Genomic DNA, 23,099 nt, shown 5'->3' on the forward strand with positions numbered 1-23,099 from the left:
CTAATTTGGGGGCCATAGTAAAACATGGAGAGGTCATGGAGAAATTTCTGTCTGCGCTGTTGGGAGGGATTTCCCTACTAATGAAATCGTTCTTCTTTTGAATATTGAAAAGTTGAGTTCATGCTATTAATAGGAAGAAACATGCAAAGAGCATCCTAGGGCCCTTTAAATTGGTCTAAATCTACCTGACTTTTGCCTGTAACATTCTGTCCGTGATTGATGACACTAGGAGTCACAATATGTTACCTAACTTCAAAATCATTTCAGACAATTTTCTGTTATATTTCTCCCAATTAAATGCTTGGATACTCGAACAATGAGCAAGTTTTTTTTTCTTTAAGTTTTGCTTTTTATTGTGAATTTGATCAACAAGCATAAATGTTTCCATATACGAAATAGAGCAAGGGAGACCATTACATAAGAAATTGTTTACTTCTGTCATATAGTTTTTAAAATAAAGTGTATTTCAAATTTAATAGTGGAGTGCCAGGACTGACCGCTTGTCTGTGTTTCCTTCTGAATTTTTGCTCTCTACTATTTATTTTTTGATGATTTGTCGATGTTCTCTTTCTTTTTCAAAATCACTATCATTACTTCCCTGATAGCTCTTTATAAATCCCACCCCAATGAAATCCCTGCCTTGTAACAAATAAATATAGTCAGTCAAAACAAATTCACCAATTGACTAAGTCTGAAAATGAAGGTCTTGTTCTGCACCCTTAGGCCACCATTTTTCTGTCAGGTGGTGGGTCGCATGTGTTATCATAGGATTTCTAGAGTCAGGATTGGTCATTGCCTTGATCTGGTTCTTAAGTATTTAAAAGTCATCTTCATTTATGGTGTAGTCGTTGAAGAAATTGTTCTGGTTCTGCTCACTTCATTCCTCATCAGGTCATACAACTCCTTCAGGGCTTCTCTGAATCTGAATAGACAAATTCTTTAGAAAAATAGATTTCTTGTGATCAATACTGTGGCCTGCTCGGTCACTCCTAAAACAATGCACAAAAAGGCCATATGCAGGGTTACTTGTTGCATCTTTACAAGAAGGAACATTAGCTTCTATATATGAAGCTTTCTTAGGAAATGCACTGAAATAAAAATCATAGACTCAGAGCTGGACAGGAACGCATGGGTTCATCTAGTCCAACTTTATTTCACAGAAAAAAAAAAGGAAAGTAGCTAATCTTGTGAATGGGAGTGAACCATGGGGAAGATGAATCTAGAGAGGTCTAAAGAAGTGGATAGAACCATAGACCCGGTGTCAGGAAGACCAAAATCGAGCCTCAGATAGTTATTGGTTGGGTGACTTTGAGCAAGTCACTTAACTCCTCTGTGTCTTAGTTTCGTCATCTATAAAGTAAGGATTATAATAGCACCAACTTCCCGGAGTTGTTTTGTAGATCAAAAGAGATAATATTTATAAAGTGCTTTGCAAACTTTAAAATGCCACATAAATGTTATTATTATTATATTGCAGAGATGTTTGAAATACGGGCCATCTGTATTGGGGATCAAGATGGGCTCTTAGCGCTTATTCAGCCAAGTGCCCTTGAAGAGTTTGGCCTTTGTTTCCTTTGATTAATTCAGTGTCTTTGATTGAGTCTTAACTAGGTGCTAAGCCCCAGGCCCAAACCCCTATCTATTAGGTGCTAAGCCTATGTGAGTGTGAATTGGTAACTAAGGTGGGGCTCCAGGTGGGGCCAATGAAGGGAGGTGCTAAGACCAGGGCCAATAGTAAGAGCTTAAGTTCTGGTCGCTCAGATGAGGCTTGATGACTGCTGCATAAAAAGTGCATAAAAAGGGAAGACAGAGCTATTTGCTTAGGGCTCTCACTGATGTGGAGACTCCAGGCAGCTGTCGTTAAGAGCCCTCCAGCTTGTAAACCCGGATGTTCGGACTTTGTTAAACTCTGGTAACTATGCATGGAGATTTCAATCAGACAGGGTCTGTCTGTCGATGTTTGTATTTGCTCTGAAGCTCAGGGTGCTGGCTTTTTCCCCTGAACTAAGCGAATGATATTTGTATGCTGGGTTAAAGTAAGATTGTTAACCCCTTAATGTTGCTTTCCTTAGTAAAGTAGATCAAAAGAACCTGGGCTTGCAGCATTCTGTGAGCCGGTTGTTGTTGGTTTTACACCCCCCGCAGCAGCTGCTAACCAGATTGTTGAAACATCATGTGACTCCAAATCTAACACTCTTTCTAATGTACCGCGCGCTGCCTCCCGTGTCACATGCTTCATTCAAAAGGTCTAGAAACATGAGAGCGATCTGGATGTATGCCCAGGAGTTACAAACTGTGTATGTCTTTTGACCCAGCAATACCTTAGCAAAATATTAGGTCTATTTGACCCAGCAAAATATTAGGTCTATTTCCCAAGGTGATCATGAAAAAAAGAAAAGGACCTATGTGTTCTAAAACATTTATAGAGGCTCTCTTTGTGGCGGCAGAGAACTGGAAATTGAGGCTGAACAAGTTGTGATGTAAGATCGTGATGGAACACTGCTGTGCTAGAAGAAATGACGAGCCGGCTGATTTTAGAAAAACATGGGAAGACTTGCATGAAGTAATGACGAGTGAAATGAGCAGAACCGAGAGAACATTGTATACAGTAACAGTAATATTGTTTGAAGAACAGCTGAATGACTAAGTTATTCTGAGCGTTATAAATACTCAAATCAACTACAAAGGACGTGTGAAGGAAGACTCTATCTGCATCCAGAGAAAGAACTGACAAATAGAAGGATGCGTAGTATGGTTTTATATACATGTGCATGTACATATACATACACACATAGACACATATATATGTGTGTGTATATATAATACACACACACACACACACACACACACACATATATAAAATCTCTGTCAAATAGTTCAGGGTAGGGAAGAAGGAAGAAAGACAGTTCAGAACTTAAGATGTAACTAAAAAAAATTTAATTTAAAAGGTCTAGAAACACTAATTACTAGTTATTAGAAATGTTCAATTGAATGAAATGTCCAAATGAAAACGATTGAAATTGTGCATTAAATATTATTCTATAGTCCAACCCATAAGGCTGACAGTGAATTAGAAAATTATTACCATATCAGAGTCACCTGTGAAAGACACCACACCATGTCAATCTCTCCTTGTACTTAATTGTAGCTAATTGAAAACGTTCCCAGTGACTAAGCAAACAAATTCCCTTGTGTGGGGTTTCAGAGCAGATTTTGTCATCATTTACATCTCTTTACAGATGCACAGTCCTTCAGGTATTATCTTCACCATTACTTAGAAATATTGGAAAGGCATCCCTACATGATCACCAAGGAACAATGTATCAATTAGGAAAGTTCAATTAAAAAAAAAAACAAAAGATAGTACCATTTTGAGAAGAGCTACTGAATATAGGAGTTTCTACATTCTACATCAGACTTTGTGACTGTGGGCAAGTCACCTAACTCAGTTTCTTTATGTCTAAAATGGACAGAGAGGGGACAGCTAGGTGGCGAAGTGAGTAGAGCACTGGTCCTGGAGTCAGGAGGATCTGAGTTCAAATCTGGCCTCAAACACTTGACACACTTTCTAGCTGTGTAACCTTGTGCAAATCACTTAACCCCAACTCCCCTGCCTTCCTCCCTCCAAAAATAAAATTAAATAAAATGGACAAAGTCATAGCATGTATCACCCAGGTTGCTGTGAAGATCAAATGAGCTAATGAATGCCAAGTACTCTTTAAACCTTTAAAGACTATGTACATGTTAGCTATTATTATTATTGTTATTATAAAATTTGCCATATAATTGTCTCTTTACCCATAGATTCATGAGCAAATAGCAATTCATGATATATAAGAGCCCTCAAGCCTAATTCTATCACAGCAACTTCTCTTCCCTTTCCCTTTCTTTTCCCTTTCACCTTCTCCTTCTCTTTATGATTATTATTATCATCATCATTATTATTATATCCACCATATAATTGTCTAACTTCACCCATTGATTCAGGAACAAATAGCAAGTAATAATATGCAAGAGCTCTAACTCCCAGTTACATTATGATTATTATAACTAAATTCACCATGTAATTATTATTACTAAATTCGCCATGTAATTATCCAATTTTATCCATAGATTCATGAGCAAATAGCAATTCATGATATACAAGAGCCCTCAGCCCTAGTTATATCACAGTAACTTCTCTTCCCTTTCCCCTTGTCCTTATCATCATCATCATCGTCGTCGTCATCATCATCATCATCATCATCATCGTTTCCACCGTATAATTGTCTAACTTCACCCAATGATTCAGGAACAAATAGCAAGTAATAATATACAAGAGTCCTAACTCCCAGTTACATCACAGTACCATTATTATTGTTATTATTAAATTCATCCTATAATTATCCAACTTTATCCATAGATTCATGAGCAAATAGCAAGTCATGATATACAAGAACCCTCAGTCCTAGTTACATCATGGTATTGTCTTCTACAACATTTCCTCAGCAATCCATCTACGACTTGGGTGGAAGTTCTCAACTTGTTGCAATATCCTGAATTTTCTCACTTCCCTTTGGCTATTTTTGCCCTGAGAATGGAGGGGTCTTTTAACTATAGTGTAGAAAGGAGAGCTGATGCTTTCGAGTGTAAGATTAGGATTAGGCGACATCACCTCCACCTTCCCTCCAACATATGATTTATCAAATTCACAAAAGTGTCATAGGCTAAAAAACATTGGGGCTTCAATTCAGCAAATATTTATAAAATGCCTGCTATGTGCAGAGCAAGAGGTAGTGTGGTTTAGGAGATGGCAGGCTGGCCTTGGAGCCGGGAAGGGCTGTGTTAAGTGCTACCTCTGAAACATGCTAGCCACAGAACCTTGGAAAAGTCACTTTCCTGCTCAGTGCCCTGGACAACTGCTTAAGACTGTAAATCAACTTTGAATGCTGATCTGCACCCTGGAGGGGAGTTTTCAAAATAGAAGTTCCTCCCCTTCCCCATGAAACCACAGCAACCATGATCCCCTGCAGGATGGCGGTGGGGGAAGACACCAGGCCCTATATAAAGTGCTGGGGTTAAAAAAAAAAACAAAACTGTAGTCTTTGTCCTCAAGGAATTTATAATCCATATTTTCTATATAATTTTACAGTTGGAAGGTTAAAACATTTGAATAACCTAAAACATATTCTTCATAATTCTGAGAAATTTCCAAAGTAAAAGGCATTTTGGATTCTTCTCTAAGGAAGAAGCATATGAATGCCATTATTTTTTTTAATAAAGTGCTAATTGCTCTCTGTAGTCTTGTTTGTACATGTTGAATCAAAGATTTCTAAAAAGTTATACATTTATAATCCTTCTGCGGATGAGAAAAGTAGGAAAGCATTCTTGAAAAGTTATAAAACCCCTTAAATGGTGACAAGCCAGCATCATTGGGCAATTTATAATATAGTTTTCTAAAGGCATACATTTTGGTTTTCATTTTATAAACAGAACTTGCTACAGAAATGTTATTTCTTGTCTGTGGAATTTTTAGAATATGTTACTAAAATGTTTGCCGAGATTCCTGGCTATACAAAAGTCCAGGTGATATTTTTTTAAGAAAGGACCAAGTCACCTTTATACTATCCATTTGGATAAGAGCTTCTTCTTTAAACATATACTTTGCAGTACTGTGCTTAACATGCTTGTTTTTATTCATTTTGTGATAAACTCACATTTTTCAGAGATCCTGGTTTTCTACATTTAATAAATAAAAACCACAATTACTTTTTTTCCCCCTTGGAGGCAATCTGGGTTAAGTGACTTGCCCAGGGTCACACAGCTAGTAAGTGTCTGAAGCTCTAATGACTTTTTAAAATAATCTGACCCCACCCTTATGTCCCATGAGGTATGTAGTTAATAATGAAACCTTACCATTCTTCTGATAGAAATTATTACTTGTAATGGATGGAGTATTGGGTTGGGAAGGCCATGGTTTAATTTTTGCCTCCAATGTTTACTGTGTGTGTAACCCTGGGTAAGTCATTTATCTTATCTCTAGGACAGAGGTTCATCATCATTTTTTGTGGCATGGACCCCTTTGGCAGTCTGGTGAAGCCCACAGACCTCTCTCCAGAATAATGTTTTTAAATAATTGAAGAGAATGCTAAATTTCGGTTAGACATTAATAAAAATTAAATTTAATTTTTTTTCCTCTTGCAAATTCATGGGCCTTTTAAAATCTGTCTTTGGACCCCAGGTTAACAATCCCTACTTTAGGACTTATCTACTAAGTCACAGGTGGGTTTCAGTTTGCCTAGTGAAGGGACTTTCCCATGTTTGTTTAAACATATTATGTGTTCCAACTATTACTTTTAGAAATCATATGTTTTATGCTATATTTGCAAACTGCTTTGTTGCAAATTAAAGTAATGCTTATATTTCTCCTCTTCTCCTTCTTCAATTTATTATTTCAAATACATGACACAAGAGAGTCTCAAAACTCCCCCAAATCTGCGAGGTACTTCTATTCCTGAAACTCTCCTTCCTCTATTTCCCTTCAAGATCATCTTAGAAAGTATCCCTACTTGGTAATTGTGGTGGAAACTCCCGGGTAACTTCTCAGCGTTGCTGCGTTCTAAATACAGCATTCACAATGTCAGCAGCCCCTTTACGTCGTCACTCTTGTCTCTTTTATGTTCAGGAAACCTGATTTCGCTATCAGAGAATTATACAGGTATAGAAGACTCCAGAGGTCAAATCCCAACTCTGCTATTGACTGGCTGTGTGACCTTGGGCAAGTCACTTAACAACTGCTCTGAGCCTTGATTTCTTCATCTAGAGAATGAAGGGCTTGGACTCTGAGATCCTTTCTAATTTTAAATCCAATATGATCCTACAATCTTTTGACCTATTCCTCTTATTTTATAGTTTAAGAAAATGAGGCCCTGAGAAGACACTTGATTTCTAAGGTCATATAACTAATCAGTAGCAGAGTTGGGTCTAAGAAGCCAGGTTTTCCTACTTTCATTGCAGTGGCAACCCCCCCCCCCCCCCCCCACTTCATTTTATTGCACCTGTGTGGTAGAGAAACAGGATTTTTCATTTCTTTATTTTTAGTCTTTTTTTTTGTTTTTCCATTTAATAGTATTTTATTTTTTTCCAGTTACATGTAAAGATAGTTTTCAACATTCACTTTTATAAGATTTTGAGTTCCAAAGTTTTTCTCCCTCCCTCCCCTTCCCTCTCCCCATGACAGCAAGCAATCCAATATAGGTTATACGTGTACAATCATATTAAACACATTTCCACATTAATCATGTTGTGAAAGCAGAATCAGAACAAAAGGGAAAAACCATGAGAAAGAAAAAACAAAAAAAGTAAAAATAGAATGCTCCAAGCTGCATTCAGGCTCCATAGTTCTTTCTCTGGATGTGGATGGCATTTTCCATGAGTCTTTTGGAATTGTCTAAGATCCTTGTATGGCTGAGAAAAGCTAAGTCTATCAAAGTTGACCTTCACACAGTGTTGCTGTTACTGTGTACAACGTTCTGCTGGTTCTGCTCCCTTCACTCAGCATCAGTTCACATAAGTCTTTCCATGTTTTTCTCAAGTCTGCCTGCTCATCATTTCTTATAGCACAATAGTATTCCATTACATTCATATACTAAAGCTTGTTCAGCCATTCCCCAATCAATGGGCATCCCCTCGGTTTCCAATTCTTGGCCACCACAAAAAGAGCTGCCATAAATATTTTTGTACAGGTGGGTCCTTTTCCCTTTTTTAGATAGAGAAAAATTATTGTCCAGGTGTTAGAGTGGTAGAGCTAGGATCAAGAAAACCTGTTGTCAGAGTTTCATAGGATCCTGACTTAGAGTTATCTTTAGAGATCTAGTGGCTCTCCAATCCACTTCCCCTTCCTCAGTGAAGGAAACTGACACCAAAAGGCGTACCCAAAGACGCACAGAGAATAAATGGCACACTGACTCTACATCCAGTGCTAGCTTTGGTGATCGAGCCGTATCATGGCTCTCGTAATTACTCTACGTAAAGTGGAGATAATAGATAGAGCTTCCTTCCTCTCTTAAAGGAGCATTTTTGGAAAATAAAGAAGATGATGTTTACAAAACACTCTGAGCTTCTTCCTAGACTCTATTAAAGATCAAAGAAAATCATTAGGATCCAAATCTAGCATCATGAAAAATATCTCATGAGACATGCATCATCTGGGCTCAAAGCCAAATGCTTGGTACAAAGCAAATCCGTGCTATGCGTGGGACTTGACGGCAGGCCAAATAACCATTCTGGAGTTGCTATGCTTTTGTATTTGTGTAGGCAGTTTTCCCATTTCAAGGTAGACGGCGCAGAGATGAAGAGGGCAGATGCAGACAGTCCGTCGCTCCCTGTTCTTTTTGGGTCTGAAGTCACCTTGCCAATGATAATAGCTGGTGTTTACACAAGTTCTTTCCCCCACTTACGAGATTGCCCCACTTTTTGTTGCGCTATTTCATTTGTACACATCTTTCCGAAGGAATCACAACAGTGGAAAAGGTCCCACTGAACAGGGCAACGGTGTGGACTGCTCCCTTTGGTTTCCTGTCATTCAAAAGGGTAACAGGCAACATGCGTTTAGTGACTGAGCCCAAGGAGCGGCAGGACTGCCAAAGTTGAAGCAGGTGGTACAAAAACAGGTCAGACAGGGTAGTTTGAATGACTTCGAGCATTGTCACCGGCTTTGGAAATCTATGTTCTAATACATTGCAATTTGGATGTCTGATTTTTTTTTTCTCTGTTAGGCTATTTTGCCAAACATCATCAGGAAAGAAGGTAAATTAAGCAATTTTTAACTTCAAAACTCCAAGATTTTTCTCAATGTTGGTCCTTCCTCAACTGTTATAGGTTGCAATCCCCTTCTACTCCAAAGTAGATGGTTTCAGAAATTGTAGCAAATCCCACTCGTCACCTGGCGGTCCACCCCTCTGATGATCAATCCACTCTGCACTCAGAGTAGGTCCTTAGATTGACAGGACAGGACTGATCGTGTCACAGTCCTACTCCATAAACTTCTGTGGCTCCTGATTCCCAATAGGATCACATACAAACTCTGGCATTTAGAGTCTTTCACAACCCTCCTCAATCCTCCCTTTCCTCCTAATTACCCATTCCTCCCTTTATCATACACTATAATCCAGTCAAACTGACCTTTTTACAGTTCCCCATACACAACACCCCATCTCCTATCTCCATGCGTTTGCATTGTCTGTCCCTTATGCCTGAAATTCATTTCTTCCTCACCTTTGCCTCTTAGAATCCCTGTTTTCCTTAGAGGCCCTAGAGGATCCAACAACAAATTCTTTTTTTCTTTTTTCGTCAAGGCAGTTGGGGTTAAATGACTTGCCCAGGGTCACACAGCTAAGCGTCAAGTGTCTGGGGCTGGATTTGAGCTCAGGTCCTCCTGACTCCAGGGCTGGTGCTCTATCCACTGTACCACCTAGCTGCCTTCCCAGCACCAAATTCTAAATGAAGACTTTCTAGCTTTTAGGGCCTTTACCCCCAAAATTAACTTGTATCCATTTTGTACATATACTTATGCACATACACATTTTGTACATAAGTTTTAATAAATTAAACATAAGCTGTAGTAACTTAAAACTGCACTATGACTTTTGGGACAGCCTATATATGCCCATGGTTTCTCCCCTGATTAAATTGTGAGTTCTTTAAGGCCCTCTCATAGCCGCTGGCATTTGACTAATGCTTGCTGGTTGATTGACTTGCCAGGCATATAGGCCACTGACAAGTTTTTACGGTTTAAGTAGGGCCTGCCCATAGGGCTTGGCCCAAGGTCTCCCCCAGGAGTCAATGAGGTCCTAGATGAGAACTTCAGTGAAGTCTTTTTTACCACCTTATAAATACATACAACATGAATACCATCTGATGCTTAGAGAGAACTGAAAGGTAGGAAGGTTCTGATTTCTTGGTGAAAGGACATTTCTGTGTGGCTTTGGCCCTGGACAAGGATTTTCCTTCCAAAATGAACCCAAGAGCTCATCCTTCAGCCCATTCTTTGGTTCCATTGTAACACCACATCCTTTCCAGGAAGATCTCATATGTCCTCCAAAAGACCTCAATCTGGCAAGGAGATTTTTTTTAGAAAGACTGTATGAAACACAAAATATACATGTTACTCAAGAGACCTTGGAGTCTGGACAAGTCAGTCCCACCAGGGGAAAAAGTCAGCGTGGTCAGAGACAACAGGATTCAGTCAGGTCCCTTGTTCTCTGTTGGGTCCTTTAATCTCTATAGGTTATAGCCACCCGTAAAAGCCAGCAATATTCAATTTCAATTTTGGTTTGGGGTTTTTGCAACATTTTAGACAAACTATAATATTGATCAAGGAGAATGGGGCTTTGTCCTTTCACTCAGTGGTCTCATTTGTTTGATTTTCTTGTTGTTAGTGGCCACTTCCTGGAGAAACACTGCCCACAGGGCACTGGCAAAGAAGTCAGGAGAGGTCAATCATTTTTGGAATCAGCCATATTTGGAATTCATAACCCAGGTTGGGAAAATAGTCATCCTTGGCATCTGCTATAGCACTTGATTTTTTCCCTTTTTGTTAATTTTTTTTATATTACTTTCATTCCCCAATATATCCTTCCCCTATCTCCATGAGAGAGTCATCCCTTATAACAAAGAATAAAAAAGAAAGAGGGGATGGGACAGCTAAGTGGCGCAGTGAGTAGAGCACCAGACCTGGAGTCAGGAGAACCTGAGTTCAAATCTGGCCTCAGACACTTGCCACACTTACTAGCTGTGTGACCTTGGGCAAGTCACCTAACCCCAATTGCCCTGCCTTCCCCCCTGCAAAGAAAAAAGAAAGAGGGGAAGAAAAGGCAGTTCAGCAAAACTAACCCACACATCCGCTGAGTTTGTCAAGTCATACAGTATTCCACACTCCTAATTAGAAAGAGGCGGCTAAGATTCATTCTCCTATGTCCTCTTCTGGCTCAGGCTTGGTCATTATGTTAACACAAATCTCAGTTTTGATTTTTATTTGTTCTTTCTATCTACATTACTATAGTCATCATGTGTATTGTTTTCTTGGTTCTATTTAGTTGGTATGTCTGTACATGTTTCTTTGTATTCTTCATATGTATCATTTTTTTAAATAAGATTTTATTGCTATCTTTTGCTTTTTAACATTGCCTAAATTTCCCCCTGTATTGTGTATCCATTTTGAGCTTATTGTGGAATATAGTGTAAGATGTTGGTCTAAACCTAATTTCTGCCAGATTGAAAGTTATTTGAGTTCCACAACACTTTTATTAAGAGCCTTGTATATAGTAAAAAGTAAACTATGTTAGACACTAGGGTTGCAAAGACATAACAATCCTTACTGTTGAGAAACTTATATTTTGTTGTGTAACAACAATATTACTTGTGGCTACTGTGGCTGTGCAAGGCCAACAACACCAGCACACAGGAGGGCTGCTGGCACAGGTTCTTTGATCTGCTTTTCTAAGGAAAGCAACTTTAAGGGGTTAACAAACTTACTTTAATCAAATATACATATATCATTCACTTAGTTCAGAGGAAAAAGTCAGCACTCTGAATTTCAAAGCCAAAACGAACAGAAATTACAAGCAGAAATTATATAAACAGAGCAAATAACACAAATCAACAAACAGGCTTTTATCTGTCTGACCAAAGTTATACATACATAGTTACCAGAGACAGAAGAACCAACATCTGGGTTTTCAAAGCCAGGGGCTCCTTAACAGCGACCCAGAGTCTCCACACCAACAGTCTTCCAATGAGTGAGCCCCAAACAAAATTTTAACCTCAGAGTACATATACACTTCTTCAGGGTCAGAGCACTTCACACCTCTCAAGGGTTTTGCACCTCTTGTGACCTAACTAGCAAAAGGATGTGGGCCTTTCTACAAACAAAGGCAAGACTCATTCAAAGGTACTTGATTGCCTTAGTGCTAAGAAGCACTCCAAAACAAAGGACAACAAAAAGTCCCACTTAACTTGCCCTTACATATTGGTTGGGTTAATAGCCAGTGGCCACATAGGGATTAGTTACTATTTTCTTTTGGTCAGAGTCTTAAGTATGCCTATGATATATATGTATTATGCATGTATGTGTATGTGTCTATACACATACATATGGATGGATGGATGGATGTGTAGCTAGGTGGTACAGTGAATAGAGCACTGGTTCTGGAGTCAGAAAGACCTGAGTTAAAATCTGGCCTCAGAATCTTACTAGCTGTGTGACCCTGGCAAGTCGCTTAATCCTGTTTGCCTCAGTTTGTTCATCTATAAAAAATGAGCTGGAGAAGAAAATGGCAAACCACTCCAGTAGCTTGCCAAGACAACCTGAAATGGGATTACAAAGAATCAGACATGACTGAACAGCAACATCGAATGTGTGTGTATATGTGTGTGTGTGTGTATGTCTGTAGATAGATAAATAGATGATAGATAGACAGACAGATAGATAGATAGATAGACAGATAGGTAGATAGGTAGATAGGTCTGTCTCAGAATGTTGACCACAAGATAACGGCAGAGGAGGAGGGTTGGCCATAGAAATTCACGATGACATTTTCCAAGGTATGGCGGTGTTGTGATTTACCTGGATGGAGGATCTTTGGATGCATTAAGTAGACAGATAGTGTCTCACTTTTAGTGCTAAAACCTTAGAAGCTGGGAAGGACCTGACAAATTATTTATATAATTCAACCCCCTCCTTGTAACATAACTTCCTCTACAATATCTCCATATGTGCCCATCTAGTTTCTGTCCTTTAACTATGAGCAGAGATGGGGAACCCGAAGCCTGGAGGCCACAGGTGGGCCTCTAGGTCCTCAAGTGCAGCCCTACCTGTGGCCTCCAGGCCACAGGTTCCCCATCCCAGAATTATGAGTCTCTGCTCCAGATAAGCAGTTCAGAACTTTCCTCTCTTATTCCATACATGGAGAATTCCCTCTTCCCTTCCTACTTCCCTAGGGGAAATTCCCTCCCCTCCTTTGCATCTAGCAACTGCAAAGCCAGAACTGGTCTCTCTCTCTTTCTGTCCTTCTCATCTTGGCCGACGGTAGGGGAGGGGGATTGTTGTGAATGAAAGAGATCTTAAAGTTTACACCCTGAATCCTCTCCTTTTATAGGTGCAAGATAGGCACTGACATGGAGAATAGGGAGGGAGGAGGCAAAGGAGACACCCATCTTGCTATTTTCCTCATCAGCCTGCACTCCCTTGCTCTGTTTTTTTTCCCTCTCTACTCCTGTAGGCCTTACAGATGGAGATGACAGGGAAGGGGGAGGTGGAAGAATGAAAATGTCCTTTCCTCTGTCCCTTCCTCAGAGCCCATCCTACTCCTCAATGGATAGGGTTCCACCTGGCTTAGCCTGTAGCTGAGGCAGCCACAGGGAGATTAGGAAAGAAAGTGGTGGTTAGGGAGGGGTGCTCAAGGAGAGGAAAGGGGGGCAGAAGAAGGTGGACAAGAGATAATCCATTCTGTCACATCTCTGGAAACCTCAAGAAGGCTTCTCTAGTGCCAGTCACCAGTGCTGACTGTGAGGTGTGACAAGGGGAAAAGGGAGAGAGGAGAGGCATCAACGTGGGCCGGGAGAGGAGGATGCCTTATGCCTTGGCTATCTTTCATGATGGAGGACTCACTGATCCTCACACCTTACTTATTCCTTCCCCTGACACACAAATCTGCTCCCTTTCCCCCTGCATTAAAACTCCTAATTCACCCTTGGCCTTTTCCTTCAGGCCCTGTCATAACTATAGAGTGGGAACACAGGGATGGGGAGAGAAAGAGAGGCATTCCTGCCACATTCCATGTTGGAATTCTGATTACCTGAATATGCCTTTCCCATATTAACTGTCGTAACTTGGGCTCTGTCAGTACCAGAATGCATCAGGCAGGTGATGGTGGGGACCTAGAAGTCAGACAGACTTGATGGGTTGCAGCAGGTGATCAGAGACAGATCTGTAGATCAGCAAATAGCTCCAGGTAGGTAGGCAGTAGGTGACTGGTAGCAATCTTGGTCAGGGTGGGGTGAGGGGGAGGGTAGGCCTCAGGAAAGGAGAGTCTTACAGCATCGATCAGGAGTTAGGGAAGTCGGGAAGCAGCAACCCAGCCCCAAAAACTGAGGTTTCAAGGCAGGAAGAACTTCATTTCCTAGGCCAGGGTAGGAGTGAGGGTAGAGATCGGCCACATGCCAGACAAGAAACCAAGGCAAAGACTCAGGTACTTGGGGAAAGGCGGGTGAGAACAAACTTTTACTTAACTCAGATTTGGTAAAGCAAGGTTTAAAAAAAAAGCTGAGTTGCTGGAACCTGATTTGATAGTGAGTTGTTGGTCGGGGACTCCTTGTCTTACTCCTGTCTAGTGAGGATTGGAATTGTCTCAGTTATCTGAGGTAGGTGCAAATCTTACCTTCTACAGAAGGAAGAGGCCAGTTCTCCCAACTGCTGGTGACTTCTCTGATTTCACCTTCCAGCCACTGCTTGTGTATCATATGTACCTAGTTATTTATATGTTGTCTTCCTTATTAAAATTTATACTCCCTGAAGTCAGGGACTTTTTAGCCATACTGTGTGTCCCTAGCACCTGGCACTGCCTTGACACAGTAAGCCCTTAATAAATGCTTGTTATTAACTGATTGACTTTGGAAACGCTGTAAGGGGATGATTAGTTTCTGTAGGAATCCTTGTGGTCTGTCTTAGGTACTTTACCTGACAGTCTTATCTTTCCAGGTTTTTCTGACATCTGTCTGCTCATCATTTCTTATGGAACAATAGTGTTCCACTACATTCATATACCACAACTTGTTCAGTCATTCCCCAACTGATGGGCATCCCCTCAATTTCCAGCTTTTTGCCATCACAAAAAGAGCTGCTATAAATAATTTTGTACGTGTGGGTCCTTTCCCCTTTTTTATGATCTCTGTGGGATACAGACCTAATAGTGGTATTGCTGGATCAAAGGATATGCAGTTTTAGAATCCTTTGGGCATAGTCCCAAATTGCTGTCCAGGATGGTTGGATCAATTCACAACTCCACCAACAATGCATCAGTGTTCCAATTTTCCCATATCTTCTCCAGCATTTATCATTTTCCTGTTTCATCATATTAGCCAATCTGATAGGTATGATGTGGTACCTCAGAGTTGTTTTGATTTACATTTCTCTAATCAAGAAAGATTTAGAGCCTTTTTTTATATGACTATAGATAGCTTTAATTTCTTCCTTTGAAAGCTTTCTGTTCATATCCTTTGACGATTTATCAATTGGCAAATGACTTGTATTCTTATAAATTTGACTCGGTTCTCTACATATTTTACAAATGAGGCCTTTATCGGAAATACTGGCAGTAAAAATTGTTTTTCAACTTTCTGCTTCCCTTCTAATCTTGGTTGCATTGGCTTTGTTTGTGCAAAAACTTTTTAATCTAATGTAATCAAAATTATCCATTTTGTATTCCATAATGTTCTCTATCTCTTGTTTGGTCATATATTCTTCATTCTCCATAGATCTGACAGGTAAACTATTCCTTACTCTCCTAATTTGCTTATAGTATCCCCCTTTATGTCTAAATCGTGTACCCATTTTGACTTATGTTGGTACGTGGTGTAAGATGTTGGTCTTTGCTTAGTTTCTGCCATATTATTTTCCAATTTTCTCGGAAGATTTTGTCAAATAGTGAGTTCTTTTCCCAGAAGCTGGAGTCTTTAGGTTCCTCAAACAGTAGATTGCTATAGTCATTGACTAACTTGTCTAGTGTACCTAAAGTATTCCACTGATCTACCACTCTTTTTCTTAGCCATTACCAAGTAGTTTTGATGATTGCTGCTTTATAATACAGTTTTAGACCTGGTGTTGGTAGGTTACCTTCCCTTGCATTTCTTGTCATTAATTCCCTTGATATTCTGGACCTTTTGTTCTTCCAGATGAATTTTATTATTTTTTCTAGCTCTATAAAATAATATTTTAATAGTTTGATGGGTACGGCACTGAATAAGTAAATTAATTTAGGTAGAATTGTCATTTTTATTATATTAGCTCAGCCTACCCATGAGCAACTGATACTTTTCCAATTATTTAAATCTATCTGACAGTCTTTACTAGATGGCTCAGAGAGCTAGAGAGGGATCTGAAGACCCCAGTGGCTTGTATCCTGGGCCTCTTCCTCATAGCAATGTTGACCTTCACTTAGGGTAGGGTAGGGACCCTGACACTTACAAGTTAATCTAGCACCTGGATCTAGGCTTGGAGCCCAAACCCTGCCAGTGAGGTGGGGCAATGAATAGAGCCCTGGGCATGGAGTTTAAATGCAGCCTCAGAAACTTAACTAGCTAGGTGACCCTGAGAAAGTCACTTAACCTCAGTTTCCTCACCTGTAAAATGGGGATAGTAATAGAACCCACCCTGAAGGGCTATTGCAAGAGTCAAATGAAATAATAAGCATGAAACACCGAGCACGGTGCTTACCGCATAGTTGTGATGATGGTGGTCGTGTTAGAAATAAATGACACAACGGAAAAATTACTGGATTTAGAGTCAGAAGAATTGCGTTGTCACATAATCCCCGCTGTGTGACCCTGGGCAAGTCATCTGACCTCTGCCTCAGTTTCCTCAAGCTGTAAAATGAGGAGGGGTATAGCTCTCTCTCATCTCCCAAGGCCGCTATGAGGACCAAATGAGATATTTGTAACACCGCTGAGCCCATAATAGGTACTACATAGGTACTCATTCCTTTCTCTTTTCTCCCTGCCTCCACCTTACTCTATCCATCCCCCTACGCAAAGTCTCTTAAATTCCCAGGGCCTCAGTTTCTCCATCAGAAAAATGAAGGCATTCAAATCCAGCCTCAGACACTCAACACATTTACTGGCTGTGTGACCTTGGCCAAGTCACTTAACCTCAATTGCCCTGCCTTCCCCCTAAGTAAACAGATAAATAAATGAAATTTTAAAATAGATATATATTTTTTTAAAAAAAGAGAAGAAAAAGGAAGGCATGAAACTCAATGGCTTCTGAAGTACCTTTTGGGCAGTATGTACTGGTAAATGTTTAGTAACTGGCTCTCCAAAAGAAAAAAGAAAAAAAAAAGGCTGTACACACTACAATACTGACATTTTCTCCATCTCTCTCTTAAATCTAGACAATCAACAAGATGGTAAATCAAGCCGTGATTTGTTGATTTTGCTGATTTCTGAGGTGTAAATGCTCATTTTGAAAATTAAACCGTTCCCTTGAGCTGGTTTGAGCTGGATCCAGCACACCCCTGCTCCCAGGTCTAGAGCTATGATCTTCCTATGAAATGAATATGGCTGTTACAGCTTTTAAAATCTATTCGCCGGGGTGGCGAGGTAGGACAGGGCATAGAGTGCTAGACTCAGGGTCAAGAAGACTGGGATCCAAATTCTACGTTAGATGCTAATTGTGCAACCCTGGGCAAATTACCTAACAGCTTTCTGCCTCGATTTCCTCATCTGTACAAGGGGGATAATACGAGCACCTACCTCATGGAGCTGTTAGGAGGATTAAAACACGGAAAGCTGTTTGCAAACTTTAAAGTGCCACATAAATGCCAGCTGTTGTTATTTATTATTATTAGTATTAATGATCATCCCACAGCTAAGGTACAGATTCCTTAAAGTATTTGAAACAATGTGCAGGAAGACTTAGAATCAAGCCTAAGTTTGAGCCCCAAATTCAACATTTACTAGTGATACGACCACGTGCAAGGCTATTTCCTCGTCTGTGAAATGGGCATTAGAGCTTCCATAGGACTTACCTCACAAGACTCTTGCGAGGCTCAACTGAAATCATTGTAAAGAGCTGCTGTCATGATGGCGATGGTGACTCCCCACCCATGGGCTTATTTTTGAAAGCAACTGTCTCATTCATATCCTCTTATCTTTCATCAAAGGTATTCATCGGCTGAAATAAGAAAGCAGTTTACTCTCCCGTCAAACCTTGGGCAGGTGTATCACCGAAGTGTAAGCATTTCTGGCTTCCCCTCTCTTCAACTAGTAAGTAAAAATTCTTTTTCTTTAGAAAATGATCAACTGCCCGATTTCAGGCAGTCCCTGATTTATGACCAACCCACGCCTTTGAATGGCTGCTTGCGGCCTCGCCGGGCTGCTACTGCTGGAGCCTTCCTAGGCTGCAAGGGCTGGGGCCAACCTGCTCTTCCTCCTAGGGGACTTCAGTATACATATTCATACTTCTTCAAACCCACTAGGGCAGCTAGGTGGCACAGCGGATAGAGTTCCAGGTCTGGAGTCAGGAAGACTCATCTTCCTGAGTCCAAATCTGGTCTCAAGACTCTTACTAGCTGTGTGCCCCTGGGCAAGTTACTTAACCCTGTTTGCCTCAGTTTCTTCATCTGTAAATTGAGCTGGAGAACGAAATGGCAAACCACTCCAGTATCTTTGCCAAGAAAACCTCAAATGGGGTCATGAAGAGTCAGAAAGGACTGAACAGCAACACAAACACACTGACCTCACAGTTCTTCAATTTACTCATTTCCCATGACTTGCTCCTCCACCCAAAGAGGGCCATATCCTTAAAATTGCCAGCATTCACAAATGTACCAGTTCCATGTCCATGAACTCTGAAATTCCCTTATCTGATCACAGTCTCTTGTCATTTCCCCTTTTCCTCTGCCTTGCAACCCTAACCCCTCTTCACCCTCACTGAGGTCTATAATCGTTTGACCTTTTAGTTCTTCCCCAGGCTACCACCTCTGCACCGGCTCCTCCTTTTTTCTGTCTTGACCACTTGGTGAATTCGTTCACTATTGGGGCAGGGAACTCAAGAGGACAGTGTAGACACTGTTCCCTGCCCCTTTATCATGTTGCCCCAGCCTTGGATCATTCCCACTATCCACCGCCTTGCTTTTGTCTCCTGTCACAATTTACCCATCTCTAACTTTGTATCTTTCCAAGGTATGTTTTATCGGAGTAATTTGTCACTATTTCATTAGATGATTTAATTTTACTATTTTCTTTTTAATGAAGTGTGTGGTACTGAAAAGTGTACGCAGGCAGAACTGATTTTTCTCTCAGAAAATTGATCACTTTGCCAGCATGCTAGCTTGCATTTTCTTTTGTATTTTCCCTCTCTGTTTCTGAATGAGAGCATCGGAAATGAGTGACAGTCTTTTCTCATAAACCAAAGCATCTTTAAACCCTATGCTGCTGAATGGAGCTGAAGAAGTTCACAAAACTATGTTGATTGGTCCACTACTAATTCACGTTACATAACCTCAACTGGGCCCTCCCTGTTGCAAGGCAATCCTTTTCCACCTCACTAATTAACTCACCATCCCACTCACCACAGCTGCTCTTGCAAGCCATTTCCTCCCTTCCCAAACCTCCCAAAGCTCCCCCTCCTCCACCCTCTCAGCTGAGAACTTGGCCTCATATACTACTGATAAAAATTGAGGCCATTTGCCAAGAGCTCCTTCTTTTCTCCTCCTCCTCATTTCACATCCCCAAAATGCCTCCCACCATTATCTCCTCCTTGACCTCTATCTCACATAAAGAGGTGGCTTTTTCCTTACCAAGGCAAACTCCTCTACACGCACAAGTGATCCCATTCCATCCTGTGCTCTCCACCACCCTCTCACTTATGCTCAATCTTTTTGTCTACTGGCTGCCTCTCTACTGCTTACAGGCATGCTCTTGTCTTCTCCAGCCTCAAAAAAAAAAAAAACTCTCACTTGATCCACCCATCCCTGCTAGCTATTGTCCCGTATCTCTACTCCTTTTTGTGGCTAAACTCCTTGAAAATACCTTCTATATAATCAATGATTTTGTTTCCTTCCCTCCTGCTCTTAATTTTCTACAATCTAGTTTCAAACTTCATTATTCAACTGAAAGTGTTCTCTCCAAAATTACCAATGATTTCTTAAATGCTAAATGTAACATCCTTTTTTCAGTCCTCATCTGTCTTGACCTCTCTGCAGCCTTTGACATGTCAATCATTCTCTTCTCCTTGACACCCTCTTCTCTCTTTTTTTGTGACCCTTATCTACCCGGATTCTCCTCCAACCTGTTTTCCTTCTTAGCCTCATTTACTAGATCTTCATCTAGCACTAGGTCATACTTGCTAAAGATAGATAACCCACAGGCCTCTGTTCTGGAATCTCTTCTCTCTGTGTACTATTTTGCTTTTTTTTGGAGGCATTTGGGGATTAATTTGTCCAGGTTCACACAGCCAGCAAGTGTGTGAAGCTGGATTTGAACTCAGATCCTCTTGACTCTAGGGCTGGTGCTCTATCCACTGCACCACCTAGCTGCCGCTATACTATTTTACTTAATAATTTCATCAGCTCCCGTGAATTCAACTATCATCTCTATGCTAATGACCCTCAGATCTATTTATTCAGCCCTAACTTCTCTTTTAAACTCCAGATTGCTTATTAGATATCTCAAACCACATTTTAAACTCATGTCCAAAACCAAACTCATTATCTTTCCCCTAGATCCTTCCCTGCTTCTGAACTTCCTTATTGCTGATGGTTCTCAAATCTATCTTTCCTGACACAATCTCTTTATCGACCTCCAATCTTGCATCTCCAACTGCCTCTCAGACATCTCAAACTGGATCTTCAGAACTCATATTTCCCCTTAAACCCTCTCGCCCTCCTCCCTTCCCTTTTACTGTAGACTACAAAACCATCCTTCCAGTCCCTCAGACTCGCAACCTAGGAGTCATCCTGGATTCCTCACTATCTCTCACCACCCCCACAGCCAAGCTATTGCCAAGACCCGCCTGCCAATTTCGCCTTTATAACATCTCTTAAATGTACTTCCTTCTCTCTGACACTGCCCTCATCACCTTATGACTGGACTATTGTAGTAGCCTGTCGGTGGGTCTGCCTGCCACAAGTCTCTCCCCACTTCAATCCATCCTCCACTAGGATCTTCCTAAAGCATAATTCCAATCATGGCACCCCCTTTCCCTTCCCCCTACTCAATAAATGCCAGTGGTTCTCTCTTGCCTCCAGGATCAAATCCAAAATGCTCTTTTTCCTAACCTAGCCCCCTCCTATCTTTCCAGTCTTCTTACTCCCCCCACATACTTACAGCCACCTTACTCCCTTCACATACTCTTTAATCCAGGGACACTGGCCTCCTGGCTGCTCCACAAACAAGACACTCCATCTCTCCACTCTGGTTATCTTTCGTGCCTGGAATGCTCCCTCTCCTCCACTCTGATTACTGACACCCCTTACTGGCTTCCTTTAAGTCCCAATTATATTCCCACCTTCCACAAGAAACCTTCCCCAACCCTCTTAATTCCAGTGCTTCAGTTCCTATTTATCCTGTATATAGCTTGCTTTGTATCTATTTATTCACATGTTGTCTCCTCCGTTCAATCGTAAGCTCCTGGAGAGCAGGGACTGTCATTTGCCTTTCTTTGTGTCCCAGGACTTAACCCAGTGGCTCGCACAGAGTAGGTGTATGATAAATGCTTACTGACTGGTTAACTTCATCTCCACTGCCAAAGTGGCTGACAGTAAAGGGCCCTGACCCTTCCCCAAGGGCCTCATCCAGCTACCACACTCATTCAAACCATCTTCGCAGAATGGCAGGATCACAGATCTTGAGGCTTGGAAGGGACTTCAGTGTTTATGTAATTCAAAGCCCTATACAAAAGGAATCCTTACTCTAACATAGGAGAGAAATGGTCATCCAACTTCTCCATGAAGATCTCCAAGGAAGGGGAACCTACCCCCTCTAGCAGAAGACTATTTTTGCTTTTGGACAGCTCTTTGTGTTAAGTTTGTCCTTATATCAAGCTTCTGGAGAGAAATCGAACAAATCTAATTGCTCTGTCAGCAGCAAAATCTTGGAGTCTACAGGCTAGATGCCTTAAACCCAAATCACTCTGGCTCTCATTGATTGGCCAACAATAGGTCCTAGCCTAAGCCCCATTTTGGCCCCGATGACTGGGAGTGAATGTAAATGACAACTGCTCTGTTTTGGCCAGAAACCCTGAGGGTCTTCCCCTCTCAAATTGATCTTTTTTTGACCAGGTAAAGGAGGTCATTCTTTGCCTCATTTTTTGCCTAGCCTTAATCACTGAATGGGCCCTGCCTCAATTAAAATGAGACTTGGGAAAAACCCTAGCTTAAAAAGGCCAAGCTCACCCACTGCATCCAGGGCCATCTCCAGTCATCCTGGTGTATATCGGGCCACTGGACCCAGACAGCTCCTGAGGAGAAAGTGAGGCGGGTGACTTTGCACGGCCCTCCCTCACTCAAATCCTATTCACTTGTGAGTCGTGGCATCGCCTTCCTGATCCTGGTCAAACAACAACAAACTGGGCAGCTAGGTGGTCCAGTGGATAGAGTACTGAGCCTGGAATCAGGGAGACCTAAGTTCAAATGCAGCCTCAGACACTTATTAGCTGGGTGACCCTGGGCAAGTCACTTAACCTCTGTCTGTCTTCAGTTTCCTCAATTATAAAATGAAGATAATAATAGCACTTGCACCGCAGGGTTGTCCTAAGGATCAAATGAAAAAAATAGTCAATTATTAATTAGATCAATAAATCATATAAACATAATTAATAAATGCCAAATACATACAGAATGTGTAAGTCTTATAAAAATGAGATAAGGATCATGTGCTAGTATTTAGCATTGGAAGTGAGCATTCATTGGCTTCCTTTGTGACAGAGCCATCAATTTAGTCACTTCCTCATCTGAAGCGCTGGAGTACTTGTTTGTCCCCTGTGGTTAGGTTCTTTTTTTTTTTCTCTTCACTTCTTACGTTGAACCCGCTTCTGTCTTGACAAGTTTTGTAACCTGAAGTTAATTTCTGTTTCCTGTGGACGCCATCTTGCCTCCTGTCACAATTTACCCGTCCCTTAACTGTGTATCTTTACAAGGTATGTTTTATTGGAGTGATTTGTTGCTGTTTCAGTAAGATGATTTACTGTTGTCTCTTTAATGGAATGGGTAGAACTGAAAAATGTATATAGGCAGGAGGACTGATTGCTCTCTTAAAAAATTGATCACTTGGGCAGCATGCTAACCTGTATTTTTTTAATCATTCCCCCCACCCCCATTTCCAAACTATAGATTGTACTGATAGCA

General features: G+C 41.0%; 1 protein-coding gene across 3 annotated transcripts in view; it reads left to right on the forward strand.

The window, feature by feature from the left end:
- Positions 1 to 23,099, forward strand: part of DOCK8 (dedicator of cytokinesis 8) — a 312,866-nt gene that overhangs the window by 59,851 nt on the left and 229,916 nt on the right. For 2 of the 3 annotated variants that reach the window (XM_036737707.1, XM_036737708.1), the window contains exon 2: positions 17,916 to 18,018. In XM_036737707.1, coding sequence (XP_036593602.1) covers positions 17,916 to 18,018 — 103 coding nt within the window. Of the gene's footprint in view, positions 1 to 17,915; positions 18,019 to 22,813; positions 22,892 to 23,099 lie in introns of those variants that run through there. The other variant, XM_036737709.1, reaches the window with a different exon arrangement.

Source organism: Trichosurus vulpecula, chromosome 9 (assembly GCF_011100635.1).
Source record: "Trichosurus vulpecula isolate mTriVul1 chromosome 9, mTriVul1.pri, whole genome shotgun sequence".
In the NCBI taxonomy this organism is placed as follows: domain Eukaryota; kingdom Metazoa; phylum Chordata; class Mammalia; order Diprotodontia; family Phalangeridae; genus Trichosurus; species Trichosurus vulpecula.